Here is a 25,495-nt window from a genome sequence, read left to right as displayed (position 1 = left end):
TTTATACAAGAACAATCAAGACAGAAATGTTCATTCAAATAAAAAAAAAAAAATAAAAAAAAAAATGAAAACAATAAAAAAGTGCCAGAGGATAAATTAAATTATTTACAATAAAATGATGCATAGGAGGGCCAAATTACTTAAAATTAAATCATTAAATAATTATTGAAATATTTAAATAAATTATAAAATTTGTTTGTATTATAAATTTTATGAACAATTTCCATATATATATATATATATATATATAATTATTAAATGGATCATTAAATCACTAAATAAATAAAAAAATTTCCCTTATATTTCATTTTAGCATTAGTTTACATACATGTTCATTTTACAATTATCTTTGAGTTGATTCTTCATTTAAGTATGCGCCTTGTCATTTTTTAAAAATCTTTTTTTATTATTATAATTCCTACAACATATTATAATAAAAGGTCATTGTACAAATGGCTGGTACAACAATTATCAGTTGAAGGAATAACATCAAATGGAACAAATAACTAAAAAACTAATTAGGCAAGAAAGGTGTCATGTTTATGTTATTTGTTCTTGTTTTAATGTGTTTTATTTTCAAGTTTAGTTCCTGTTCCTGTCATGTCATGTGATTTCCTGTTCCCTCGTGTGATCTTGTCATGTCTTTCCCCTGTTCATGTGTCTTGTTTTCATTAGTTCATTGTTTGATTACTTTGTTATTAGTCTTGTCTTTTAATTGGTTTAAGTTAATTTAGTCTTTTTATCTTGTTTATAGTTTAGTCTTGTGATTGGTTGTCTTGTTTACCTTTTACCCATGTCCTTGTGTTTAAGCCCGCATGTTTGCCATTGTGTAGTGTCAGGTATTGTTAATGTAACGTGGTCCATAGTCGTGGTCCATAGTCAGGAAAAAAAATATATATTTAAATGGAAGATTAAAAGACTCATCTATTTAGCCAGGCATACACCTAATTCTTCACCACACAATTAGGCTGCTTTGGTTAGGTCTTCCGGAAACAGAAACATTTATCATCATCTATAAATCTGCAATAAATTAAATGGCATCTATGCTAATATTATTCTATTTGTTTCCCTGTCTCAACCTCGGGATTCATATCCCGAGGTCACCAGAACCAGCCAGATCCAGCTCCGTTCCAGCTTGCTGTTGGACTCCACTGCTACGTGTCTCTGAGTGATGATTACAAAATGCTGCAGGTGCCAGCCAGACATCACTTCAGTCTATTAAATGGACTTCAGAGGATGAATTGATGCCAACTCCAACCATAAGACATGGGTTACTTCATATGCCATTGCCTGAAACTTCGACTTACGATAGACCTCGCTGAAATTACTGGCCAGTTGAACTGTGATGCACCTCACTGATCTCTGCCTGCATCACCTCGGTCTAATGATGGACTTCACTCTTAAAATGGAATACATAGACTATCAATTAATTACCAACAAAAGCCTTCATCAGCCAACTAACAAAGGACAATGGATCAATGTGAACTTCTGCAGTTAATCCAGCATGGACTTCAAAGACATTAGTCATTAAAAACACAGTTCATACAAAATTTTGTTTAAACACTGATGCTTATGACTTCCTTAGTTTACTAATTTTAAACCACGACTTGCACTGAACAAATAACTAATATTGGCATTACATTCATGCTGTTTAGCCAGAGGGGATCTGGCCCCCACAGTGAGCCTGGTTCCACCCAAGGTTATTTTTTTCTCCATTAACCAACATCTTATGAGTTTTGTGTTCCTTGCCACAGTCACCTTCGGCTTGCTCACCTGGGATGTCTAAATACAATTATTATTTAATTAGTTATTTTTATACACACTTCATAATCGTATTTAATCAAATTACACAATGATCACTCAAAGACTTTATAGATATTACAGTTTCATTTTTTTGTTAATGCATGATTTTCTGTAAAGCTGTTTTGAAACGATGTGTGTTGTGAAAGGTGCTATACAACTACAAATGACTTAAAGGAAATAATAATTTAAGATAATAAATTAAAAGGTAAAAAGTTCAAAGGCAGTGCAAATTTTTGTTCTAAGTGTTTTTTGTTTACAGTGATTGATATTGTATTCAAATGTTTAATCACTTTTAACCCTCCTATTGCATTCAAAATTTGCATACACCTTTTGCATTCGTGGGTTAGTTTTGACCCGGTGGAGTTTTAAGCTTATAAAACATCCAATTGTTTTCATCAAAAACCCTATCATAGCTCAATGTTAACTTCTTAGCTGTTCATACATGTAAAAAGATCTATATATTTGGCATGTTAACTGAAAAATATAAATGTTATGTATGATGTCAGTTTTTTAAATAAAAAAAGTAGAAATTCTTTAACATTTCAAAATATACATTAACTTCAGCTAAACCAATGTGACACATGTGAAGATATATATATATATATATATATATATTTTATCAAGGTTTATATGAAATTTCATTTGAATATAACATTGCATTAAATTTATATATTTAATTATTTATTAAATAATTATATGAATATATGAATATATTAATAATTTATTTATATAAATATTTAAAGTGAGAATTTCTAGTAAGTCTCCTATTAACTTCCATGTTAATTAAATACTCATAACTGCTGAAAAACAACTCAGTAGTCAAAGTCTACGCAACCAAATATTTTTTTTTTCCAACCAAACAACATAAAAACAATACAGATACACAACATCTGTACTTGTGCACAATGTTTTGTATGTTGATGTGTGATTATGCTGCAAGCTGGTTCATTATCAGATCAGTCTGTTGAGGCCAGCAGAGTAAAATATGGACTTTTCTTCCTTCAGTCCTTATTCAGACAATGTATGCTTGAACTTATGCTTTTGTCACACCTCCCTTTAGGCAGCTTTTCTTGCATCTGTTTTGTCAGTTCTGTGTGTGTGTGCATGAGACTGTATGTGTATGTGAGTGCACGTCTGTAAACAAGATGCAGTCCCATTTTGAGACAAAAAGTGTGTGTGTGAGTATGGGAAAGAAGCTAAATGTAAATAAAGTACTTTTAAGAAAAATCAGATTCATAAATGTGCAGAAATATCTACATAATATCATGTGTAAAGCCACAATTAATGCCCGGGTCAAAATTGACCCAAGAATGCAAGAGATGTAACAATTTTACAAAAACTGTTATATATCTCAAATAATTTCTTCTAAAAATCAGGAAAAAAATTAATTTTGTTACTTTTGGTAGTCTTGACAAAGTCACACAGTTTGGTTCCAGTACAAAAAACTGTGTGCTATTTAAAAATTATGATTTACCTCTACCGGGTCAAAAATGACCTAAACGCAATAGGAGGGTTACACATTTATTAATGTAAAATTTACATACATTTATAATAAAGCCAGCACTTTCTTTTTGGGATCAGACTCAAAATACCCAAAAAATAAAAATGTTAAAATGCACTGAGAATCTTTGAAAGATATTATTTGTAATAAACAAACTAATGTCTTTCCAAAGTTGTTGTGTGTAGTGACATGACCAAAATACATGGAGAAGAGCCTCATGTCATTTTCACATTAAGCATTACAGCTATCAGCACATCACTCAACGACAATGGGCGTCACCTTTCAAAGCAGGACGTCCTCTTACAGAATTACCTTCTCACACAGAATCAACACATATGCCAATGTTACAGTAATTTACAGCATTTAGTATTTACTGTATATTATTATAACAAGCTCAGCCATAGTTGCAGTGTGAAAAAAAAGTGCCTATAAATTCACTAACTATAAAGTTCAGAGAAATCCATTTTAAAAGATGACGTCGCACTTTCGTTGAGTGATGTGCTGATAGCTGTAATCCTGAAAATGAAAATGACATGAGGTGCATGTTTCAATAATAAAAAAATAAAAAACCCAAAGATTATTCTAAAATGAAAATGGATTTATTTCAATATTTATTTAATGATTTAAGTTTGAGTAATTTGGCCCTCCATACCTTTAAGCATCTCTGCAGTTCATTTAAGTTGTCCTGCTGTGTGACAATTTTCTTAAAAAATTTATGGTCTCTCAATTAAATGAAGTAATAAAAAAATTGCCTTTAAAGTAGTTTTTGATGCTACAACTGCTTGAAAGTGAGCCATGAGTTATTTGGCCATAAACTTATTTGCAGGTTTTTATTGAGTGTAATTTCCAAAGCAACAAGCATGCTAATCTTTAAAGGTGCACTCAGTGACATTTTTGTTTTTGTCATCTTGGACTTACACTGACACCAAGTGGTGTGGATGCAGCATCATTTAAAATCAATAGTTTTCGATTTCAGATGCCATTATAGAAATGTAGTATTCACAGTCAGCCATGATTACTTCAATCAATGAGTGAAAGTGTCAAATAACAGGACGGTTACTGAGATTAAGCGAGTAGTATTCGGCTGGTCATGTGATTCTAACATGGCAGCCCCCATGTGCGGACCCTCTCCATGCAGAATAAAACAGCTTTTAAAAGTTAACTGATATGACTGGAGTCTTCATCTCATGTGAGTTGTCATGATTTTATACAAATGTTTCTGAAACCGAAAAGGGAACGGGTGTAATGTCATTTAGAACTAAATCTGGCAAAAAAGGTGTTTTGAGTTCGTTTCGGTGGTTCGTTACATGATCTTCACAGCAACGAGAAGACTCTTCGCTCCCCTGCAGTGTATTGTGTAGGTCCCCTTTGTGCTGCCAAAACAGCGCCAACCCGCATCTCAGAATAGCATTAGCAATAGCTATAGTTCTCACCACAATTGTACAGAGCTTTTATCTGAGTTAACGTAGACTTTGTCTGTTCAAACCAGTCTGGTCATTCTCTGTTGACCTCTCTCATCAACAAGGCGTTTCAATCCACAGAACTGCCGCTCACTGGATGTTTTTTGTTTTTGGCACCATTCTGAGTAAATTCTAGAGACTGTTGTGTGTGAAAATCCCAGGAGATCAGCAGTTACACAAATACACAAACCAGCCCATCTGGCACCAACAATCATGCCACGCTCCAAATCACTGAGATCACAATTTTTTTCCTAATTCTGATGGTTGATGTGAACATTAACTGAAGCTTCTGACTTGCATCTGAATGATTTTATGCACTGCACTGCTGCTACACGATTGGCTGATTAGATAATCGCATGGATGATTGTTGGTGCCAGACGGGCTGGTTTGAGTATTTCTGTAACTGCTGATCTCCTGGGATTTTCATGGCTAATTTAAGCAAATTTCACTGGTAAATATAATAAGTAAATTTACTTAAAGTGATAGTTCACCCAAAAATGAAAATTCTCTCATCATTTACTCACCCTCTTGCCATCCCAGATGTGTATGACTTTCTTTCTTCTGCCAAACACAAATCAAGATTTTTAGAAGAATATCTCAGCTCTGTAGGTCCATACAATTCAAGTGAATGGTGACCAAAACTTTCAAGCTCCAAAAATCAAGTGAATGGGTGCCAAAATATTGAGGCTCCAAAAAGAATGTAAAGGCAGCATAAAAGCAATCCATTAGACTCCAGTGGTTAAATCAATACCTTCAGAAGTGATATGATAGGTGTGGGAGAGAAACAGATACAATTTTAAGTAAAATTCTTCTCCCTGCCCAGTAGGGGGCATATGCATGAAGAATGTGAATCATCAAAAACACAAAAAGAAGAATGTGAAAGTGAAAGTGGAGATTGACTGAGCAGGGAGAAGAATTTATTGTAAAACTTCACTAAACTATCTGTTTCTCTGAAGACATTGAAGACCACTGGAGTCATATAGGTTACTTTTATGCTGACCTAAGTGATTTATGGAGCTTCAAAATTTTGGCACCCATTCACTTGCATTGTATTGTGCATTTATTTTTTGAATGTCCCTGTTTATCTTCTTTTTGGCATGAGATGTCACAGTTTCTGAGTTTGAAAATTAAATTTTACTTAGCCCTATCAACAGTTTTACTTCACTCGAATGAATAAGACATTTAAAAAAGAAAAGTGTATGTTATTGATTCGTTTTTGTTATTAGGACAATTTTATATTCATCAAAGTAAGTAATGGATTGATTTAAAATCCAACTTTGTTCATTTCCAAACAGCCCTTGAAATTTATTTTGAATCGATAAAATTTTCTTTGTGTCTTTGTTAAATGAATATGTTTGTGACGCCCTTTTGTTTTTATTTATTTTCTGTTGTGTTTTAATTTGTATTTGTACTGTTTGTGTCAAATGTATGAAAACTTGTTGAATTGTTTTGTATTTTTGAAATTCATTAATAATAATAATACTAATAAAAAAGCTGTTGCTACTGAACAGGAAACGAGAGAAGCGCGAGTCCCATGCGTGTCTCCATAGAAGCGCCATCCGCTGGTCTGGTGATGTAATACCACTATGTTAAACTTAATTAGAAAAGTTCTAATAATCTAAAAATAAAGGGGATATCTGTTTTTATCTAAAACTTTAATAAATTGAATTTTTATGACCAATTACATTTGAATTGTTAAAATGATTGAACAGATAACAAATATAGTAGTTTGAGAATATAGATTATAAAATCGTCACCAGATTATCTCAATTAAAAAAATGCTTTTGCAACACCTCCCTTTAGGCAGTTTTTCCTTTGAAATAGTTTATTACATTTGTTTTGTCAGTTCTGTGTGTGAGTGTGCATGAGACATGTGTATTTTTTTAGGAAACGCTTATCTGTGACCACAATTTTGTAGTCAGTTTTCATCCACAGAAAATAAAGTCTCATGACTAGACCCTGACGGAATTTTCTGATTTTTTTATTTTATTTTTTAACACGGTAAAATGTGTCAAATGGAGCAGAGAATACTCTTATTGGTAGCTGAAAGCATCATCAAATATTTAAAATACAAACAAATTACCGGTGGGGAATAGAGGGGAAAAAATAGAGGGGATCAGCTGGAGTTTAACTAGTCCCACCACAATGCAACAAAGCTGAAACAGGTTTATCAGTGTTTTGTTGTTTTTATTTTATTTTATTTTACTTTATTAGGCCTTTATTGCTTTTTACATTTATGCATTTAGAAGCTTTCGTCCATAGCGACTTTTTTTTACTTATTTGTTTATCAGTACATGTGTTCCCTGAGAATCAAACCTTGTGACCTTGGCATTCCCAGCACTACCAGTTGAGCTACAGGAACACAATATATCATATGTGTTAACAGAAATAAAAGAAACAATATTTTAACAGTAAAAATAAACATGAATAGACCAGATTTCCTCAATTCCTTTTTATAGGCTAGTTAATAATTTTTAAGAGTTAATCATGAAACATTCTCCATTGTGGCTCTGATAGTTACTGCACATTGTTTACTCTGTAGTGCTGATCAATGCACCTAAGTAAAACCCCATCAGAGTTACGTCACAATAATGCATGGCAGTTTACTCAACATTTCCTTCTGTAAAATCAGTTCGAAAACACTAGGTTAGTGTACGGAACCATACAGTTTAGTCAAAATATAATCTTTAAATAGGGACCTGACAGAGTTAAAAAAACATTTTTTACTTCTCTATTAGATGTATTTATCTAAACTCTCCATAGCTTCCGTTTTTTGGTACTGTTTCCATTCTTCTGGAATTTCACCATGTCCCTGGAATGTTTTTTTGTAGTAATTTTCCAGATCTTTCTGGAATCTGCACACAAACCACTTCCAGTATGGCAGCTCAGAGAGGTCAGGGGTGATGCTCCAGTTAGCATATTTTTGACCTCCTTTTCTGTAGTCTTTCCAGGGGACTTTATCATCTGAGGAATTTGGATAAAAAGATCGATCACTTGCTACCGCTGTTGTGCAGATATTAACAGACAAGTTTGTTGTTCCTCTGTAAAACCACCCATTCAGTCCATTATTACGGTGGAAAGGAACACTGTGATCTCCAGGATGGTCTTCCATTGTGTTGGTGCAGATGGCTTTACAGAAAGGACACTGAACCCAACAGCACTGACAGAAGTGGTCAAATAAAATCTCATCTGGCCTCTTCCTGCACTTTTCCATGTTTATGTCAGTAATGCTTTTAAACCTGATGTGTAGCTTTGTCATCCTCTCCTTTAAACTGTCACTTAAAACCGTCTCAAGAAAATCCAAGTCTTTAATGTCTTTGAGATCAATACATGAATTTCCTGAGAATTTCAGCTCATCTGTTAGGGTTTTCGTGAAGCTTCTCATCCACATGTCGCCATCTCCTTGCTTCTTCTTCACCTCCACTGTCGCAACTTGCACTGCATTACTTACAACCCGCTCTTTTTGTTTTAAATTTCCTATGAAAATTTTTAGAATCATTTTGCTCTGTTTGGTGAAGTATATGTCCACTTTATGTTTTATGAATTGTTTGAAGTGTTGTCTGGGATTGTGAATGTATTCTATGTACTGTGCAAAGTCCTCCTTCTTTGCAAGGGATTTCAGAATGTGTTTCTCCAGATTTGGTCTGTTCTCTCGTAATGCTTTTATGTCAGACCTCATCTGTGCGGCCAATCCAAGAGCAGTTTCGTTGTAAACTGCTTGCAGGATGGATGGTTCTAGGATGCTGCAGATCCACTCACTCAGTATGGTTGTTGTTGTTGCACCTCTATTGTAGTTCTTGAAAATGTTGCAATATTGAGTTTTCTGCTTCTCGAGATAAATTCTTGGATCATTTGCTTCCCTGAATTGTTTGTGGAGTTCGGTAAATGTCTGACTTGCAATGTAACACACATGAAGACAGAGATCTATGCTAAACTCCTTTTTCAGTATGTAATTTTGGTTCACTGATTGATGTTGCTGTACTGACTTTTTAACACAGTCTGTTATTTCCTGAATGTAACTGTCACTGAAGCCCCGTTTTCCCACTGGTGAGTTCTTTATTATTTTCTCAGTTTCCTGAACAGTTTTATGAATTAGATTCCTTACCGAATAATGATATTCAGCTATTGGGTCCTTGTTCTCTGTTTGTTTTTGTATCCCTGTAAAATATTTGAAGCCTGAAAAGATTTTTTGAGCTGGATACATTAGTAACTGCTTAACTTTCCCACCCTTGCTTTTCTTGGAGTTCTCGCCAGCTTCCTCTGAAGATACAGTGTCATCAGAATGCTCTAGATGCTTCTTTAGTACAATATAGTCACAATAATCACTCCGACTGCATATCGTTTTATAATCTGTCTGATTGAATCGCTCATGTACAAAATTTATTTCATGGTTTTCAGATAAGATCCGTGTGACATCCTCCCAAAAGTTGAAGCCTTTCAGTTTAGGAGTATCCTCTGTCATTTCAGTGACCCACTTACTCCACATTGTGTCAAATTCCCGCTGCAGCACATGTTCATCTATGTCTTTACCTTTCAGCCTCAAAGCTAGTTCCTTGCTCCGACTGAAAAGCTTATTTTCATACTCTGTCCTTTTTGTATCAAGCTTCTCCTTGGCTATTTTTTGTTCAATCGCTTCATCCAACTTTCTTTTTGTTCCCTTCACAAGGTCATCATGAAGATCTTTAATTCTGGTTTCAAATCTTCCTCGCCATTGACACAGAATGTCTTTGTCTCTGTCCTCCTCAAAGTAAGATGTTACGGACTTTTCTACTTCGTATTTTGTCTTCCTCATGTCATCCAGCAGGTCACTTTCCTGAACCTTAATGTTTCCATTGGCAATTCTGTTGTAGAATCTTTCTTCAATATTCAGCATGGCACTCCTGAGGCTCCAAGTCCAGTCGCTGTACTTAGTTTCCAGTTTTCTGTATGCTGCAATCTCTAGTGTGTTTTTGAAGCTGAATACAAAGTTTTCATTCAGCAGTGCATTCCACAGATCACTGATACGAGTTTTGAACTGTGACAGTGTAACGCAACTAGCCTTAGAAGCTTTTGAGAGAATGGTGTTCTTCAATTCCTGTATATTTCTGCTGTAGTCTGGATTTGGAGGTGCCATGGGTGGGCTGCCCTCCCAAAGCTGTGCAAAATACTTCACATCATCCTGGACGTCAAATGCAATGACATCGCTGAAAAATTCTGTATCACAGTCTTCTTCTTTAGCAGCGAGTTTTGTCATTTCATCCAGTTTCTCTTGAAGTCGTCTCCTTCCCTCCATGTTTTTCTCTCCAGCTGTGATGTCTGAAACATTCTGATGCACAAACATGCAGCTTGGATTCAGTCTGACCTTCTTCATCCTCAGGACAGCCTGAACAACAATCTGAAGAATGTCCTGCATCTCAGATGTGTTTTCTCCAAAGATGTTGATCAATGTCATATTCCCAAGACCAACAACAAATGTGGCCATTTCATTGTCATGATTTCTTGTTGACCTTCCAGCCAGTTCTAGGGCACGGAGTCCCTCAGTATCAACAACTAGAATATAGTCAAACTTCAGCTGTGCTTTCATCTCCTCTGACACTCTGATCAGTTGCATGAAAGCTCCTCTAGTGCACCTGCCAGCGCTGACTGCAAACTGCAGTCCAAACATGGCGTTCAGCATGGTGGATTTCCCAGAGCTCTGGATCCCTAAAACTGACAGCACAAAGACTCTCTGGTTTCCTAAGTTCTGGATGAGTTCATCAAGAACAGCAGTAACCCAGATTAGAGGAACATGAGCAGCATCTCCATCCATCAGCTCCAGTGGAAATCCAGACATCATCATCCTTGCGGCAAGCCTTGGAAGAGAAGAGAAGTTTAACTTCAGGTCTTTCTTGTTCTTCTTCATACATGAACATGATTCATATATCTGACCGATCTCCCTCAGCAGGTGTTCCAAGCCGAAGGTTGCAGCTTGTAGTTTCTCAGTTATTTGCTCAAGTTCTATTTGTTCAGCTGTCAGTTGTTGTGATTTCTCATGTTGTTTTTTAAGATTTAGGACCGCTGACCACTTTTCATCATACTCATGGTGAAGGGCTGAGAGACTTTCAGTGGTGAAGTCATCCAGTAGGATTCCCAGCCATTTAAGAAAATATGCAGTTTCATTTCCTTCTTGTGAATTCAGGTTTTGAATAAAGAGTTGGATAAACTGACTTAGGACAGATGTTTGCTGCTGTTCACGGATTTTATGCATTTCTGATTGCTTAGAACATTTGATCTTTTCTATGTTGTTTCCTTTATGCACTTCTCCCAGTGTAGGTCGATGTAGTTCTTTATTCTTCTGGCACCACTGGTGCCACAGTTTCCCCTGACATGGCAGAAATGATTCTTTGATTTCTGTCAGATGTATATTCTTCAGTAAACCCATCATCTTCTGTGCTGCCTCTTTTCCTTTCTTGCAGTCATCATTATCATCCTCATCTACTCTGATGATATCTGAGTGCTTAGCCACATCTTCAAGCTTGAAAAAGGATGGTGATTTGGAAGATAATTCTGGATTTGAGAGTCCATTTTTTATAGCTCTTCTGAGTTCTTCAAATACATCAGACTGATTTCTGTCTTTCAAGCCAATTTTGTATTTCCCTTTTCGTATTTGTGTGATAACTGAATCATTCTCGGTAAGAAGGCAGATGAATGGCTTCGAGCCCTTGTAGAAATTTTGGATCTTTGTCATGTTGTTGTCATTCCTGTTAAGCTGTGGTAAAATAACTACATTTACAGAGGCCATTTCAGTCAGGATATCCAGCTGCTTCTCATTGTCTCCTGCATCACCATGTAGATTACAGAATGCAACACAGTCAGTAAATTTATCTGTTTCCTCTCCAGAGGGGCAGTACCAGGCAATCTCCACAACTCCATCCATCAGCACTCTGGTTCTGCTGCTGCCTGGGCAGTTCCTGTGGAAAAACGTATTGTGTTTCTCATTGATCAGGTTGTTCATCAGCTGAGACTTGGATGAGGACACTGAGCCAAACCTGAAGAAAGCCACCATTGGAGTTTCTGCCTTATAGACTGGCTGGAATTGGCTAAAGAGTTTTGTCTTCCAGCTCTTGTTGATTTGTCGGAATGTCCAGAGAGGAAACTCAATCTGTTGTGTGAATGGACTGGGTACAAGAAGAGGCAGAGCATACTGACACTGTGCGAGTTTAGTCACCATTAGTTGCTTTAGGAAACTATCAGCACAATGGAACAAGGCCATTTGAACATCCATTAAGTGGACAGCATCTAATTTATTATTTTCATCAGGAGATTTAGGCGTTTCTTTGAAAAAATCATTGAAAGCATCAGCCAAATCTTCAGATAAGTCTCTTTGTTGTGTGCAATCCTGTTCTTTGTTCTCTTGTATTTGGATGCATCTTGCTCTGTAGTCCATCATCAGTAATTTTTGCAGATAAATCTGGGCCAACTTCTCCTCTGTGCAAGACTCATGGGACTGTGATTGTATAATTAGCTGAAGAAAGTCTGCAGTTGTCAGTTTTTGGTTCTCACATTCAAGATGAAGTCTGTGAATTAGTTGCTCTGCACTTAGCTGAAAAATATCAGAATACATTTAAGTAATACAACCAGTTGAGAAGATAACTAAAAGAAAATTACTTTGTACATGTTTGGTAATTTAGTACATTTAGAACAAGTATGAAATAGATATATTCATACTTATAAAATATACTTAATTATATATTATATATACATAATATATATGTACTGTATAAATACAACCCCAATTCTGAAAAAGTTGGGACAGTATGGAAAATGGTGATTAAAACAAAAAGGAGAGATTTTTAAATTTTATTCACCCTGTGCTATATGGAAATCACCAAAACAACACATTATTTGATATTTTACCTAGGGCCATGGGCACTGACACACCATCATAACATGACAGACACTGGCTTTTGGATCTGACGCTGAATACAGCTTGAATGGTCCTTTTTCTCTATGGCCCGGAGAACATGATGGGTTTTTTTCCTAAAAAATATATTAAATATGGACTCGTCGGACCACAAAACACAAATCCACTGTTCTACTTCCCATCTCAGATGAGACAGAGCCAAAGAAGTCGACAGCACTTCTGAACAATGTTGATGTATGGCTTCTGCTTTGCATTGTAAAACCTTAACTTGCTTCTATGGATGCAGCATCAAATGGTGTTGATTGACAAAGGTTGACCGAAGTATTCCAGATCCCATGTCATGATATCCATTATTATGGTTTTTAAGACTGTGACATCTGAGGGTTCAGAGATAATGCACACTCAGAAGTGGTTTTCCAGCAGGACAACAAACCACATACTGCCTGGATTAATAGTACATGGCTGGCGGGGACATGGTCGAGCGTTCGTCCGGAGAGAGAGAAAGCAGTAAGGGTGCACACATCTGAGCACTATAATGTCTAACACCTGTTTCTGATTGCAGTAAGCACTGGAGAGAGTGATAAAAAGAAACCATGCCAGAGACGAGGGGGAGAGAGTTACCAGTCAGAAAGAGACTGTACCAAAACCTTCATCAAATGAGTGTGATGCTGAAAAGCTATTTTGAGTTTGTAAAATTAAAGTTATACCTTTGAGTTGAAGTTCCAAGTTCCCCGTGTCCTCCTTTCCCTCCCTTCCTTGAATGTTTACAGCTGCGCAAACTGATAATGTGGGTGCTAGACTGGCCTGCCTGCAGTCCTGACATGTCTCCAATTGAGAATGTGTCACGCATTATTTTTTTCAGATTAACATTTTTTATTGATTCATATATTAAAAATAAAAGCAAGAACATTTACAAACAGAATCAATACTTAACCCTCTCTATTAGTACTCCCCCCCAACCCCCCAATCCCCAACCCCACTCACAAGAACACCCCAGTGGTCCCACATGATTATAGACACACAAAAACATATATAAAAAAAATTAAATAAAATAATAAAATAAATAAAATATAATAATCACACACATAACATCTACACCTCTCTCTCCACTGTCATTCTCCAAGAGTCCTCCAAAAATGCCAGATATTTGCCCCACTTTCCACAAAAAAGTCCAAATTACCCAATCCTCTAGATACCCCATCTTCAAGAGCTGCCACCCTCCCCATCTCCGTACACCACTCCGGAAATGATGGTGCTTCGTCCGAATTCAAACCCCTTAAAATGACTTGTCTGCCAATCATAACACTTGTCAGAACCCAATTTTTTATAAATTTGTCCCCCAAATGTATGACCGCCCCATCGCCCAAAATACAAAGTCTGGGGCAAAGTAAAACTTGAGTGCCCAAAACGTCACACAAATAGCTCTGAACTCTCAATCAAAAATCTTGAGTCTTAACACACACCCAAAAGACATGTGTTGTGTCTCCAACTTCTGATTGGCAATGCCAGCAGGTGGGTGTGTCTTTAAGACCAAGCCTATATAATCTAGAGGGGGTCCAGTAAAATCTATGCAAAATCTTAAATTGCATAAGGCGAACCCTTGCATCTCTAGATGCAGACTTGACATTTTTTAGAATCCTAGTCCACACTTCTTCCTCCAATATCAAATTCAAATATTTCTCCCATAATCTCTTGATAGAAGTTAAAGCTCCATCCCCAGACTCTGAATAGCAGGGAGTAATACACTGATGCCTCATGACCTTTTCCAAAAGCAGTGATCACCTCTCCCAAAGGGGGAGTGTGTGCTACTCCCAAAAAACGTACAGAGCATGTGGCGCAGCTGTAAATACCTATAAAACTGAGATCTGGGAATTCCAAAATGATGACCCAAATTCTCAAAAGATCTCAACACTCTCATACAGGTTGCCAAGTGAAACAACCCCCTCACAATCCACTCTGACCAACAGAAAGGGGACTTATTGATACATAATTTTGGGTTCAGCCATATGCTTGAGGCAACATTTAAATGTCAGAATTAAATACTCTGGCCACACTTGTCCAAATCACGTGCAAATGTGAAATAACGGGGTGTGACTTAACTTCTCCGGTTAGTTTGATAGAAAGGCTTTGCAATGGTGAATTAGGGGCAAGGACTTCCTGTTCAATAGAAAACCAAGGAGGGGCTCTTTTAGGTGGAAGCGACCAATGAGCCAAATGTCTGAGACTGAACACATAATAATAAAACAAAATCTTGGGTAGGCCTAGCCCACCTTGGTCAATCAGCCTATGTAATTTGTTGAAATGTATTCTGGGACGTTTACCATTCCAAATGAAGGACTTCGCAATGCTGTCAAATTGCTTGAAATAAGAGAGGGGGACATCTATAGGGAGTGACTGTAGCAGGTAGTTGAATTTTGGAATACAGTTCATTTTAATAACATTAATCTTCCCAATCATTGATAAATGTAGGGAATGGTAGAAAAAGACTCTCTCTGCTTTATATATCTAGCCAAAAGCTTCCCTGCTTTGTCCCCCGACTCAAAGTATGACTGTCTTGCCATGAATAACCAAAACTCTACTTTCCATGACAAAATAGCATTATATCTGTATTTCAATTGGTTCAGTTCTCTGAGGCCATCAGACGACATTCTGGGCTTCAGCTCTGCCTCTGCACTTTTAATATTTCCTTCCAACTCCACGAGTTCTCGGGCTTTGGAATTTTTGGTAAATGAGGCATACTGTATGATCCGACCCCTAAGAACCGCCTTAAGTGGCTCCCAAGCCACGCCCACAGAGGATACTGAGGACCGGTTGGTCTCCATATAAACATTGATTTCAGTCTTTAACATTTGTTGGAAATCAGGATTTTGCAAAAGGGACACATTAAAGCGGCAACTATATGATTTCTTTTTCTCCGTATGTAGCAACATCTCTAAACTCACCAGTGCGTGATCTGAGACTAAGATTTTTCCAATTGAGCAATCAACAACAGATGAAATGAGGGACTTAGATATAAAAAATAAGAAAAATCTATTCTAGAATAAATCTTATGGACTGATGGACTGAAAAAAACGTATAGTCTCTACCAGATGGGTTCAAAAGTCACCAAATATCTGCAAGACCAAGATTTTTACACATCCTGTGAAGCGTCAATGTTGCTCTAGGGGGCTTACACACTTTTGCTTCACTATGATCAAGGACTGAATCCATCAAAAGATTAAAGTCTCCTCCCAGTATTATATCATGAGGGGTACCAGTGGCTTGCAACATCCCTTCAAGATCTATAAAGTCCTGATCATCAGCGTTAGGTGTGTAAATATTAACCAAAACCAACCTTTGCCCCTGAATTTCTGTTAAAACAATAATGATTCTCCCTAATTTATCTTTAATCTGTTTGAGAGATTTGAACTGTAGATGTTTACTTATCAAAGTAATGACTCCCCTGCTCTTACTTGAGCCAGCGCTAAAGAAAACATTCCCACCCCATATCTTCCCAATTTTTTTTTTCTTGAAGAAACACATTTCTTATGCTTAAGAAAATAAATAATCTTCCTTCTTTTTATGGGGTGCCCCAAGCCATTCACATTCCATGTGGAGAAAGATAACCCTCTCATAATAACATTTGACATTTTGATATAATAGAAAAAATAAATTGTGTGTCAAAAACAAGATTATACAGACCACATTCCAACATTAGTGCAACAATCAAACCCCGAACTCCCTCCCAAACCAAACAAACATAAAAAAGAAAAACATGTGCATTAACCCTGCACACGACAGCGCCAACCGCCATCAATCCCTCTAAACCAAAAAGGTTAATGTACGCCTACAAGAGCCCCTGCGACAACTATGCCATCGGATTGCTTAAGTCCGGTGCTTCTACACAAATTTTATGAGGCAAAATTACATAACAGAAAATACTTTGTAAAACAAACCCCAGCCAATAGGTAGAATAAACACAAAGAACATGTAGACTCAGTCACAGAACTGTCTCGAAGATGTGTTCCTCCACAAAACAAATTCCAACCAATATAAAGCCGTTCAGTGTCCTCAGACAGACAAACATGTGTTCAATGAGCCGGCTGTTTATGAGTTCAGCAGATGACATAATAATTTCAATGTCTCGCAAAAATACTCCACAAAACAAACTCCAGCCAACAGGAGGCAAAAGCACAAATATCGAACAGATTCATCCACAACTGTCCCGAAGCAGTGTTATTCCACAAAACAAACAAAACAGGCATCCCGGTTTCTCGGATGGTCAAGTGTGTATTATTCACTCGGAGGCTGCATAAACAAAATACACCATGACTTACTCAGTCAGTCAACTTTATAAAAGACATCCTTTGTGTAGGCATGTAGATATTTTGCGGCCATTCTTAGTATACATTCTCAATCTGGCCGGGAACTTCAGTGTAAAAGCGATCTTCCGTCCATGCAAAAGTTTCTTGAAGAAGTGTTATTCCACAAAACAAACTCCAACTGCTAGGCGGAACCAACACAAATAGAAACAAAAATGGCGCCCAGCTTCCTCAGACAGCCAGAGTAAGTACAGCGAGTTAATCCACTCTGGAGCTACATGAGAAACACCAAATGGCTTACTCACCCATTGTTTCTATGAAAGACATTGCTTGTTTGGGACACGTAAATACCCTGCGGCCATCCTTCATTTCTATTCTCAGTCTGACTGGAAATGTCAGTGCAAAAGCGATCTTCTGTTGATGTAAGAGTTTCTTACATTCCTTGAATCGATCGCATTTTTCTTGCTGAATTTGCAAAGTCCGGGAACAAGAAAATATTGTGATTCTTCCAAGAAAGCTTTCCTTTACTCCTCACCTCGTGCAACACAAGATCTTTATCGGATGATCTCAGAAATTTGGCCAGAATTGATTGGGGCCTATCTCCCTCAGCGGATCTCCGAGCCGGGACTCTGTGAGCTCGCTCGATTTCCAGCTTATGGCCTGTTGTATTGAGCAGACTCGGGAAGAGCTCATCTAGGAATTTCATCATATCTCTGCTTTCTTCATGCTCAGGAATTCCAACAATCTGTATGTTATTTCTTCGGCTCCTATTTTTCAAATCTTCCAGTTTTTCCAAATATTTTTCCAAGTCTATTTTGGTCGTGAGCGGATTAGCAGATAATTCCCTTTCCAATAACTCCAGATAATCCTTCCTCAACATCTGCCACTCTTGTAACCAACTCAGAGAATTTTGTTTCCATCGGCGTAATCGATCAACATATTACAGCGAGATCCTCCAAGTCAGAAACAACCTTCATCAGCATCACAAACATGTTGGCCTGTTGATGCTGGATTTCCCCGGCCGCGCCATCCAAATCGAATCCCCGGTCAGCAGACCCGTCAGAGGTTTCATCTTGAGCACGTAAGTGTCTTTTAATGTCTCCAGAGCCCAAGGATTTTGACTTCTTTGCCATGTTTACCTCAAAGAACAAATATGTAACTGGGTATATCGAATCTCACCAGATTATAACATGAAAATAATAAAAAAAAACTAGCAAAGTGTGCAGAGCTCGTGGTTCACACGACTGCTCCTCGCATGGCGTCACGTCCAGCATGTGTCACGCATTATTAAGGATAATAAAAAATATGGCAATGAAGGCCCAGTACAACTGTGCAGCTGAAGACTTGCATAATGGATGAATGGGGGAAAATTCTGCTTGCTAAACTTAACAAACTTGTGTTTTCTGTGCCCAAACACTTAAAAAGTGTTATTAGAAGTAATGGTAATGTTACACAGTGATAAACACACGAATGTCTTAACTTTTTTGGGGCATGTTGCAATCATCTGATTTGAAATAAGTGTATATTTAAACAGTTAAATTCACAAGGTAAAACATCAATAAAAGTGTTGTTTTGGTGCTTTTAATATAGCACAGGGAATTACAAATGGAACTCCTTTTAGTCTTTATTAACATTTTTCATACTGTCCCAACTTTTCGGAATCGGGGTTGTATATTATTCCACCCCATTTGCACTTGTTCATCCTTCAATTTATAATTACATATTTTATATATACAGTTGTGCTCAAAAGTTTGCATACCCTTGGAGAATTGGTAATATATATGTACCGTTTTTAAAGAAAACATGAGTGAGTAGGCAAAACACATTTCTTTTATTTCTTATGGGATTCATATTCAACTGTAGTTTATAACAGAATGGCACAATCATAAAACAAAACATGGCAACAAAGAAAAAAATGAAATGACCCCTGTTCAAAAGTCTGTATACCCTTAGTCCTTAATACTGTGTATTGCCCCCTATAGCATCAACGACAGCGTGCAGTGCTTTGTAATAGTTGTCTATAAGGCCCCAAATTCTTGCAGGTGGTATAGCTGCCCTGTCTGTGTCTGGGCAAAATGCCAAGATGATTTGGTCATCTTGCATGAACCGCACGTTTGAGATCTCCCCAGAGTGGCTTGATGATATTAAGGTCAGGAGACTGTGATGTGCACTCCAGAACCTTCACCTTTTTCTGCTGTAACCACTGGAGGGTCAACTTGGCCTTGTGCTTAGGGTCATTGTCATGCTGGAAAGTCCAAGAGCGTCCCATGCACAGCTTTCGTGCAGAAGAATGCAAATTGTCTGCCAGTATTTTCTGATAACATGCTGCATTCATCCTGCCATCAATTTTCACAAGGTTCCCCGTGCCGAGCTCACACACCCCCAAAACATCGGTGAGCCACCACCATGCTTAACAGTGGGGATGGTATTCTTTTCACTATAGGCCTTGTTGACCCCTCTCCAAACATAGCGCTTATGATGGTGACCATAAAGCTCTATTTTGGTCTCGTCACTCCAAATTACAGTGTGCCAGAAGCTGTGAGGCGTGTCAAGGTGTTGTTGGGCATATTGTATCTGGGCTTTTTTGTGGCATTGGCGCAGTAAAGGCTTCTTTCTGGCAACTCGACCATGCAACTCATTTTTGTTCAAGTATCGTCGTATTGTGCTCCTTGGAACAACCACACCGTCTTTTTCCAGAGCAGCTTGTATTTCTCCTGAGGTTACCTGTGGGTTTTTCTTTGTATCCCAAACAATTCTTCTGGCAGTTGTGGCTGAAATCTTTCTTGGTCTACCTGACCTTGGCTTGGTATCAAGAGATCCCCAAATTTTCCACTTCTTAATAAGTGATTGAACAGTACTGGCTGGCATTTTCAAGGCTTTGGATATCTTTTTATATCCTTTTCCATCTTTATAAAGGTCCGTTACCTTGTTACGCAGGTCATTTGACAGTTCTTTTCTGCTCCCCATGGCTCAGTATCTAGCCTGCTCAGTGCATCCACGTGAGAGCTAACAAACTCATTGACTATTTATACACAGACACTAATTGCAATTTGAAAAGCCACAGGTGTGGGAAATTAAATTTTATTTGCCATTTAAACCTGTGTGTGTCATCTTGTGTGTCTGTAACAAGGCCAAATATTCAAGGGTATGTAAACTTTTGATCAGGGCCATTTGGGTGATTTCTGTTATCATAATGATTTAAAAAGGAGCCAAACAACTATGTGATAATAAATGGCTTAATAAGATCACTATCCTTAAATAAAAGACAGGTTTTCTTGCATCATCAGTCATATTTTCAAAATCAATGCCACAATTTCTGCCAGGGTATGCAAACTTTTGAGCACAACTGTACGTAAATATATATTATATTATTCCTCTCTCTTCTTACCATTCGTCTGTCTGCTTTGTCAGAGCTCCCCAAAGGTTGTGTTTTAGTGCTTATGTCTGTGTCTGGGCCTTGATTTTATGGAGAAAAAAGGTTAAGTGACATTTAATGACTAGATTTGAAACTAAGAACTTTATTAAATTATATGAAATATGTTTAATTTACTTTGTGCCTGTAGCTTACTTTATGTCTAAATGTCACAATAAATGATATGAAGAAACAGAATCTGTTATCTTACCACTTTTAAATTCACTGTTTTGTGGTTTTCTTAAATTGGTGAACATCTCACTGGTGTAGCACTGCTTATTATTCTCAATATACAGACGTTCAATCCTGTCCATCAATTCTCTCATCTCTGACTGGTAGCTCATCATCTTTCTGCAGGTGTGATATCTTTGTCCACATTTTTCAACCAGTTGCTCCAGAACAGAATTTTTCTTCAGTTCATCTATTATAGTGTCACACTCTTCATCTTTGTTATAAGTGAAAAGAGTCATCACAAATGGAAGAACTCTATCACCAAATATACTCTGTAGCCATTCAATACCCATCTTATCGGCATCTGTTAGCTGGCCCAGTTGCACAACAAAGATGAAAGCATGGATTTCATTTTCATTCAGAAGTTGACTAATAACATGATCAAAAGGGTAAAGATCAGTCTCATGTGAGTCAATCATGTTGATTACTGTGACGTGATGATCTGATATCTTCCTCTGTGATGGAACAATCATGGAGAATTCTGCATTCTCAAGATGGAGTTGTTTTTCTCCAAGTAGAATATTGTTACATCCAAACTGGACTGCCGCAGAATTCCCAAATAATGCAACAGTTAAATTGGGAACCCTGTGATCTAGGGCAAACACCAAAGAACTGTTCTCAAACTCAGAGAATAAGGACAACAACACAAATACTTTAAGAATAAGTCTGATCATCTAATGACGCTTCTCACTTATATGGATGTGTTGCATACCTGTACTGCTGTAAGATGAATCATCAAAGTCTGAGGCCACAGTTATGTTTGCTTGACCATCAAGTTTGGGGTTGCTCCCTTCTTCTTCTGGTTTCACATTACCCTGGAGAAAGAGAAGTTCATTATCTGTTTCCTATTACCATTATTTTATAAGGTTGTATAAGTGTGCACAATCAAACTTTTGTACAAAATGCATGGTCAGACTTATGTGAACACCAAACCCATTTGCTTTTTAACATTTAATTGCTTAACCATTGGCATTAATAGGCTGTTGGTCCAGTATCAGTGCCACAATTAATTGCATAGGGGGGAATTTATAATTTCTGGGGCAGGGGGTACACATTCACTTTACCATAACTGTACAGTGACTTGTAGGGTTGCCACTTTTGAAGTTGTAAAGTAAGGGACACTCAAATGGGGTGGGGGGTGGGGGGGGCAATAAATGCATTAAATGAGTTAAATAATAATAATTATTCTCATTAATAAATGAGAATAAATGAGTTTTAGCAATAAATTCATTAAGAGTTATTAATAATAAAATTTGTATATCCTTTCTTATATGCTAAAATGATAACTTTCCTGACTCATGTATTGCAAAAAATTACTCCGTGATTGTATTCATACATTTTTCAATTTGTTTAATTTTGAACATCTTGTTGAAAATTTATATCTAATTTTCTTTTTTCTTTTTTTTTTTTTTTTTTTTACAGTTTTAGCCCAATGGGGACTTTTCAATTGGTCACTGTGAACGATTTCACAGTGACGCCATCTGACCAGTTTAAATAGGGGACAAATCGCATAATTTCATCTTTAAATACGGGACAATCTCGCATTTTATGGGACGGGTGGCAACCCTAGTGACTAAAATTAGTGGTTGTGTTCTATTGTCACCGTCTAAAGGACAAAACGACCTGCATGTCCCTAAAACATGACACAACATATTCAAAATAATATTCAAAATAAAATGAAGCAAAATATGTTTAAGAAACAGAAATACTGAGAAATACACTAGTGGCGACCAATGAGGGAATGGACAAGGGGGTGTCCACTTACTTTTGGCCATGTTGTTTATGTGAAGTGTAGCCAGAGTATTAAGATATTTACCTTGTGTTCTTCATGTTCTTGATTTGAGGTTGCCAGAGTATTTATTTTGTTGTTGTGGTCTGTGCTTTCTTTTACACATTGTGCTTCTTGGACTTCTGTTTTAGTGGTTGAGTCTGTCATAACTGGGTAATAATTGGCTTTGTTTGGGTTTTCTGTATAATGTCCTTGGTTAGATTTGCTAAACTTCAAGGTGTCAGTGCATGGGTGAATTTGTGACTGGTAGTCATGCTTCCCAGGGTCTTCTTGATGCTTGGCTTTAAGGTTATCTCTGTCTGTAGCAAAGGGACTGTCAGTCATAGGAGGGTTAATCATGACATCACGTGGTTCTTGATGCGTCACTGGTGGAGCACACATGACATCATGTGGATCTTTATCTGTCACTGGAGGAACACACATGACATCATCTGGATCTCTATCTGTCACTGGAGGAGCACTCATGACATCATCTGGTTTTTGATCTGTCACTGGAGGAGCACTCATGACATCATCTGGTTTTTGATCTGTCACTGGAGGAGCACACATGACATCATCTGGATCTCTATCTGTCACTGGAGGAGCACTCATTACATCATCTGGTTTTTGATCTGTCACTGGAGGAGCACACATGACATCATCTGGATCTCTATCTGTCACTGGAGGAGCACTCATGACATCATCTGGTTTTTGATCTGTCACTGGAGGAGCACACATGACATCATCTGGATCTCTATCTGTCACTGGAGAAGTGTCCATGATATCATCTGGATCTTGATATGTAACTGGAGGATTGTCCATGACATCATCTGAATCCTTAACTATAATTGGAGAAGTGTCCATGACATCTTCTGGATCTGGTTCCATCATGATTTAACTAGAAAGAAAAATGAACATAAACCAGGTTTGGTGGATCAGATGAATGCCTTAAACCACAGACAGTATCATGCTTTGTATTAAGTATTGAGACTTTTTTAAGGATCTCATAATGGATGACAAAAAAAAAAAAAAAAAAAGTACTATACCACCAAAAACAGATTTTTTACAAAGACAACCTATGAAAATTAGTTGCGTGCAAGCAGATTGCTGATGTTACTGAGTATTTAGGACATTTTAAACTCATAAAAAATAAAAATTTAGAAATTTGAGGAGTAGAAAGGGCCACAGGCACTTAGGAGGCTTTACATGCAAATTGAGGAAGGAAAAAAAGGATTTACTAAACTTACTCAATTTACACAGCACAGACATGCATCACACGTCTGGAGCACTAGAGTCACGGATACAATTAGGGAGTACAAGGTTTGGCTTGTATTTCTGGCTGCAAATATAAACAGAAAAATATTGTTACATGCAGGGCACAAAATTCCCTTTTTCAACACCTGCCAATGACGAGAGAATTGAGAAAATTTACCAGCCATATATATCTGTATTTGTATCTGTATATTGCATTATTTAAATTTTTTGTTTGTTTGTTTTTTGCAGTATAAACATTATTTTTGTCCTAACGACCTTGGGACATGTGTTAGTTTGTGGTGTGTGTGTCAGTGAAATGACCCCTGTCACACCACAAAGGTTCTGCCCTATTTCAGCCAGTGTTTAGAACTTACGGATCTGAATAAATGTCAGAACCTACTGTGAAAATGGGTAAATGAGTTAAACATTTTTAATTAATCACATGGGTTAACACATTAATTTTGACAGCTCTAATAAATACAGTATATATCTACTATTAAAAAAATTAAGATCCAGCTTTGCAGCCCCTGAGCTTTCCATAGTTAAGTAGCATTGATGTAGACTTTAAGTCCTGTTCACACATGCAGCGACTTGTCACTTGATGTCACTAGTCTCTGCACTTCTGGTTGCTAGTATGCACTTCAACTGCTGATCGTTCTAACATTATTGGTGGGCTTCACAGTTGGCCATTTCTTTTGAAGGTGTGATAACACATGATAACAGATGAGATATATTGCCATTAAAACAAGATATCATTGTAATTTGACAAGGAATCAGTTAACTTGCCCCTAAAAATGAACATTCTGCAGAGGAAATAATTTTAATATAAACTGCAGCAGTGCTCAATGCATCATATCAATAACAAGGTGAAACTCATTCTCGCAATTTTTGACACTGTTTTCCACGCATCGTCTTAATACATCCTTGTATGTTGTTACAGACAAATCATTTAGAACAGTGAAATCGCTCACAGTAGCATTAACTTCTGCTGGTAGTTGCTTCCGAAAATCACGGCTTATTTGTATAAATTGAACCTTTTCTTCAACTTTTTCAAGTCGCTGTAATAAGCTAAATAGTTGCAGCCCTTTGCATCTAGTTACAATTAATTTTTACATTAAAAAAAAAATTACCTCTATATAAAAATCCAGAAAAATATGATAAATTCAGTGACCTACTCACTGACAAAACATTGACAAATTCCATTAATTTTCAAACAATGTCCCCTTAATAATACAACTGTCAAAAATAAAATAAAATAATAAATAATAATAAAAAACAATGAAATCACCTGAAATCCATCCAAGCTTCACAATACTGAAACAAAGAGCAATCCAACAACGACTAATAGGAAAAGGTATCAAACAGCAGTTTTGTAGTCTCATAGAGTCATAAAGTCCCACTTTATCAACTCTAAAGTTCATACTGATCTCAATTTCACAACATTTTTAGTTAATACTTAACTTTCAGTAGTGTGTGTTGAGTTCCAGTAAGTCACATGACTTTTAGGAAACTGTCTTTCAGAGTAAGTATTCAAGCCATCCAAGATGTTTCTGAGTTTCTTTCTTCATCAAAACAGAATTTAAGATTTGTAGGATTTCATTTCAGGCCTCCTCCTTTAAACAATGCAAGTGAATGTACTCCATTTTTGACAGTCCAAAATGCATATTTAGGGTGCATCAAAATAATCCACACGACTCCAGTCGACAAATAAAGTTCTTCTGAACCCAAACGATTGATTATTTTTATAAACAAAACAATACTTATACTTTTTAACTACAAATGTTTGCTTCCGTACATCTTTGTGATGTGCGCTCATGAGAGGGATGACATAATCTCATTGGTAAGGTCACGTGTCAAGTGGAGGAGGAGGAGGCAGGAGCTAT

General features: G+C 37.1%; 1 protein-coding gene across 1 annotated transcript; it reads right to left on the bottom strand.

Annotated features, from left to right (window-relative positions):
- Positions 1-6,930: 6,930 nt before the first annotated feature.
- LOC127443133 (interferon-induced very large GTPase 1-like) lies at positions 6,931-25,011 on the bottom strand. The gene is made up of 7 exons (XM_051701668.1): positions 24,901-25,011; positions 23,606-23,697; positions 22,407-23,256; positions 21,303-21,405; positions 20,571-21,182; positions 20,336-20,403; positions 6,931-12,325 (listed from the first exon to the last, which is right to left on the bottom strand). Exons 3-7 carry the CDS (start codon positions 23,247-23,249, stop codon positions 7,499-7,501), a joined length of 6,453 nt encoding a protein of 2,150 aa, XP_051557628.1. The 5' UTR covers positions 23,250-23,256; positions 23,606-23,697; positions 24,901-25,011; the 3' UTR covers positions 6,931-7,498.
- Between the last annotated feature and the right edge of the window lie 484 nt (positions 25,012-25,495).

The sequence above is a fragment of the Myxocyprinus asiaticus genome, chromosome 6 (genome assembly GCF_019703515.2).
Source record: "Myxocyprinus asiaticus isolate MX2 ecotype Aquarium Trade chromosome 6, UBuf_Myxa_2, whole genome shotgun sequence".
Taxonomy (NCBI): Eukaryota; Metazoa; Chordata; class Actinopteri; order Cypriniformes; family Catostomidae; genus Myxocyprinus; species Myxocyprinus asiaticus.
The sequence above is the reverse complement of the archived record's forward strand: the minus strand, read 5'-3'. Positions and strand labels throughout refer to the sequence as shown.